The sequence below is a fragment of the Anguilla anguilla genome, chromosome 15 (assembly GCF_013347855.1).
Source record: "Anguilla anguilla isolate fAngAng1 chromosome 15, fAngAng1.pri, whole genome shotgun sequence".
Taxonomy (NCBI): domain Eukaryota; kingdom Metazoa; phylum Chordata; class Actinopteri; order Anguilliformes; family Anguillidae; genus Anguilla; species Anguilla anguilla.
The window spans coordinates 31,954,738-31,959,610 of NC_049215.1; the positions used below are offsets into that span (position 1 = coordinate 31,954,738).

Below are 4,873 nucleotides of genomic sequence, written 5' to 3' on the forward strand. Positions count from 1 at the left end.
CCCCACCACCACCACTCACACACACACATAGCACACACACAGGCATACACACACACACATACACACACAGCACACACACACACACATAGCACACACACAGGCATACACACACACACATACACACACAGCACACACACACACACACAAACACACAAACAGACACACTTCTCATGTGCATGGACATACACACCACCCAACAGGGCAAATGAATGCGTCATTTGTTTTATGTTTTTATTTCTGTGACTGGACTGACATAAAACAGTAGTGTCCCGTGCTGACTGACTCACTCACTGACTCACTGACTCTAAATGGGTCTGAATAGACGGGTAATGTCTTTGCCTTAGCGCGCGGTAAACAGTAAGAGGATCCGTCACCGCCTGGACCTGCTCCAGCTCCTGTTTCCTGTCATAAAACTGTCTGAAAATCTGCCGCTGAAGCTCGGTTCTGAAACTCACTCACTCTGTTTGTTTCCCCAGAGCTGCAGCAGATCGGTCTGATCAGAGATGAGACTCTTTCCCCCAGTTTCCCATTATTTCACTGACCTGAGCCCAACCCGTCAGCACAGCCAAACCCGTCAGCACAGCCCAGTGACTCCAAACACAGCCAAACCCGCCAGCACAGCCGAACCTGTCAGCACAGCCCAGTGACTCCAAACACAGCCCAACCCATCAGCACAGCACAGCCCAGGGTTTCCAAACACAGCCAAACCAGACAGCACAGCACAGCACCTCCAAACACAGCTGAACCCCTCAACACAGCACAGCACCTCCAAACACAGCCGAACCCATCAGCACAGCACAGCCCAGGGTTTCCAAACACAGTCAAACCCATCAGCACAACCTAACACTTCCAAACACAGCCAAACCAGTCAGCACAGCCCAGGGTTTCCAAACACAGTCAAACCCATCAGCACAGCCCAGCCCTTCCAAACACAGCCCAACCTGTCAGCACAGTCCGGTGCTTCCAAACACAGTCAAACCTGTCAGCACAACACAGCACTTCCAAACACAGCCAAAACAGTCAGCATAGCCCAGTGCTTCCAAACACAGCCGAACCCATCAGCACAGCACAGCCCAGGGTTTCCAAACACAGCCAAACCCATCAGCACAGCCCAGCATTTCCAAATACAGCCAAACCTGTCAGCACAACCCAGAGCTTCCAAACACAGCTGAGCATGTCAGCACAACCTAACACTTCCAAACACAGCCAAACCAGTCAGCACAGTCCGGCGCTTCCAAACACAGCTGAACCCCGCAGCACAGCCCAGTGATTCCAAACACAACCCCAAACCTGGCAGTACTGCTTGGTGCTTCAAAACAAACCTACCCTCTTCTGCTGTTGACTTTGGCCTGGGCATCCGTCATCGTTGCCTAGCGATTCTGAGATAGTGTGATGTGACATTAAACATCTGAGTGACATGCAGACCCCCCCCCCCACCCCCCCGATCTATCACTCTCTCAGCCTCACACAGAGCTCCTGGACAGAGAACAAACACCATCTCTCTCTCTCTCCAGCAGGACCCCTGACCTTTTACCTTTATCCTCTTTACCTTTGAACACATACACGCTGCGTGGGACCGGAGTTAAAGCACGAGTCAGAGTGAATTATCATTTCTATTATTTTACGATCTTTACAGATTAAAATTTTTTTTTTTTTTTACTTGCTATGTTTATGTTTAGAAGGTCACAGCCTTGGATGTTGGGAGTGGTTTTAGGACAGCTGATATGATGCTGCCGCTTGCTGAAATTGCAGCAAGGGAAGAGAGCAGTGCACACGCGCATTCTGCCGATCTGCTGCTTAACGAGCTTAACGAGCTGATAGTGAAATGCACACAGACACAGTACTGCAAACTGGCATGATTCAGCAGCTTTACCACACACACTGTGGGAGACGAGAGCTGTGTGTGTGTATGCATGTGTGTGTGTGTGTGTGTGTGTGTGTGTGTGTGTGTATGTGTGTGTAGGGGGGGGCAATGTTCATATGGACCATTGCATTTAAACAATTATTACATTAAGAAATTTCCAGTATTACATAAATGATATTCTGTAGTGGAATTTGTGGGAACAGCAGGAGAACAGTCCTGGACTGAAGACCAGATGGATGGGATGGGGCCTGTACCCATCACCTCGCACCCCCCAACCCAACCCACCCCCCCCCCGCAAAACTGGGCACCAGCTGCATCTCAAGCATACAGTCACTGTGCTGCCCCCCCCCTTCCCCCTAAGATAATCCCCCTTTTGAACAATTGAATTGAAACCAAGACCACAGAGTGTGAAGCCCTTATGAAGTACACCAGTGTTACCCCGGGACACCCCAGTGTCACTCGGCAGTGTTAATCGGCAGTGTTCATCTGACGTGTTAAAACAAAAAATTTAACAGCCGATGAAGCCTGAAAGTGTTGCTGATACCTATGTTTTCTGACAAGGGACAAGCACAAGTCTTTATTTCATGAAGAGTTCACAGCACATTAAATGTAGAGATGAACAGAAGGGATCCGTGTCAGTAGATAAGGGCTCGATCGAGCATAATTAACTGCGTGCGCAGCTGGAGCAGAAACCCACAGGCAGAGAGCTGCCCCTGGGACACAGCATCGGAAACCCTGTTCACCTCAGTTTCCCTTCAGAGAGGGAAGGAAATGGAGAGGGAGGCAGTGCTTAGAAAGCACAACAGCACAGCATCAGTCGGTTTGAGCGCTCAGTCTCTGTCCCCATCCTTCTGAGTGCTCAGTCTCTGTCCCCATCCTTCTGAGAGCTCAGTCTCTGTCCCCATCCTTCTGAGTGCTCAGTCTCTGTCCCCATCCTTCTGAGTGCTCAGTCTCTGTCCCCATCCTTCTGAGCGCTCAGTCTCTGTCCCCATCCTTCTGAGCGCTCAGTCTCTGTCTCCATCCTTCGGAGTGCTCAGTCTCTGTCCCCATCCTTCTGAGTGCTCAGTCTCTGTCTCCATCCTTCTGAGTGCTCAGTCTCTGTCTCCATCCTTCTGAGTGCTCAGTCTCTGTCTCCATCCTTTCCACAGAGAGGCCAGGGTCCCTAAATATGTAAAACCTCCTGTGACCTCCAGGGAGCTGAGGGACAGGTCAAACGCACCACAGCTCTATTCGATGAGTCACAGAGCACTGAGGAGTTTATTAGCCTCCCCATGCACCTGTGCCTCCCCCTCCTGCCGTCTGCCTTGCAGTCAGACGCAGAGCCTTGTCACGACTCCGGTGACGTCACAAAATGGTTCCCCATCTGGACCGTAGGTTCCCTCGGGGTTCTCTGTGTCTTTAAATAGCTGAAAACACGGCACGTCAGCTCCGCTCTGAACCAAACAACAGAATATTTCCACCACGCAGATAAGGCTCGCTGGTGCTGATGCTGTTACCGGGGTAACGGTAACCGACTAGCGGGTGTATTACTGTAACAGAGGTAACAGAGCTTATTTATGTTTCTAATTCCTGGTTCATCGTAATGGCAATGACTTGGTTTAACAGTGGCTTTCTCTGGGAGTGGGTCGCTGCGGTACTGAAGGCGGTACTGGAGTTGGAAGGGAGGTCAGGAATGCGGATGGGAGACATTCACACTACACACTCCATACTGCACTACACACTACACACTACACACTGCACCCTCTGTACAGTGCGGTTCCAGCACTGCTAAGCACTGTACATCACTGAGTGTGTGCTTGTGAGTATGTGTGTGTACTGTTAGTATAATGTGTGTGTGTGTGTGTGTGTGTGTACGTGAGCGCTGGTTGTGTGATGCGTGCGTGTGCCGTGAGTGTCCGTGTGTTTTGCCGCGTTGTAGAGAAATCATATTTAATAGTATTTCATTTTACGCTTGTTTCTGTGAATGCTATTGCTGTATCAGTCAGAGGGATAAACTGTGGTGAAAACTTTACATTTTATGATTAATCTGTAAGAGGATTAACTGATGGCCTACTTACTGCAGAGATGCAAACGCACAGGAAGGAAGGAGGAGGATGTCGGTTTTTTCCCCCCAGTGTTTTAGTTTGCAGGGTATGTCCATGAGTTTGGCTGGGTCTGCAATGCGTGCATGCTGACCTGTATAAACTCATTGCATTTACAGCTTACATTTAAAAGCACCAGCCATCCATTTCTGCTGTTCATGCATCACTGGCTATTTTATCAGGTCAGCCAGGGATTAAACATCAGGCATTGTGCATATGTACAAACAAATCCACACACAAGCGTGCGTGTGAACACACTCTCTCACACACTCTCTCTCACACACACATGCTCACTCACACACACTCTCTCACAGACACACACATTCACACTCACACATACGCTCTCTCTCAGACACACATACACACACTCGAATGCTCACACATTCACACACGCACACACACACACTGCTGTAAGCTCCTTATGACATGCTAAACTTATTTGGAAGCCTGAAGGATGGGAGAAACGTACAGGACATCAAAGTTCTGTGCTATGTGCATGTGGGTGTGGGTGTGTTTGAGAGAGAGAAAGGAAAAATTATTGTGTGTTGCTAAGAGACCACAAGACCTGATCTCTGAATTCTAGGTTCTAAGTTCAGTGTGGTTTTTGGGAAGACCAAAGCGGACAGCATACTTCAAAAGAAGTCAAAATTTTTTTCGGCTTGCCGAAACCGAAGAAGTTCTCTGCGGACTAAATTGTTTTATACTCGATGTGGTTTCGCAACCGCACGTAGCAACAAAAGTATCAATATTATTGTATTATGTATATACGTAATTAATGTAACGTTGCCGGCAGTGTGGTCTCCATGGAGACGGGGAATCAGCTTGCGGGGATAAAACAAAATAAATCACGCCCACCGTGAGTTTCTGACCAATCACACGCGACGTTCGCATTGGTGTCATCTGCGGTGATTTCGGCTAGTTAGAAAAT

General features: G+C 48.9%; 1 protein-coding gene across 1 annotated transcript in view; it reads right to left on the reverse strand.

Moving 5' to 3' along the window:
• cracdla (cracd like a) overlaps nt 1-1,364 on the reverse strand; it is a 12,575-nt gene extending 11,211 nt beyond the window's left edge. Inside the window, exon 1 of the mRNA XM_035394323.1 lies at nt 1,327-1,364. Within this exon, the coding sequence (XP_035250214.1) occupies nt 1,327-1,364 (38 nt within the window). The remainder of the gene's footprint in view (nt 1-1,326) is intronic.
• Nucleotides 1,365-4,873: the final 3,509 nt, after the last annotated feature.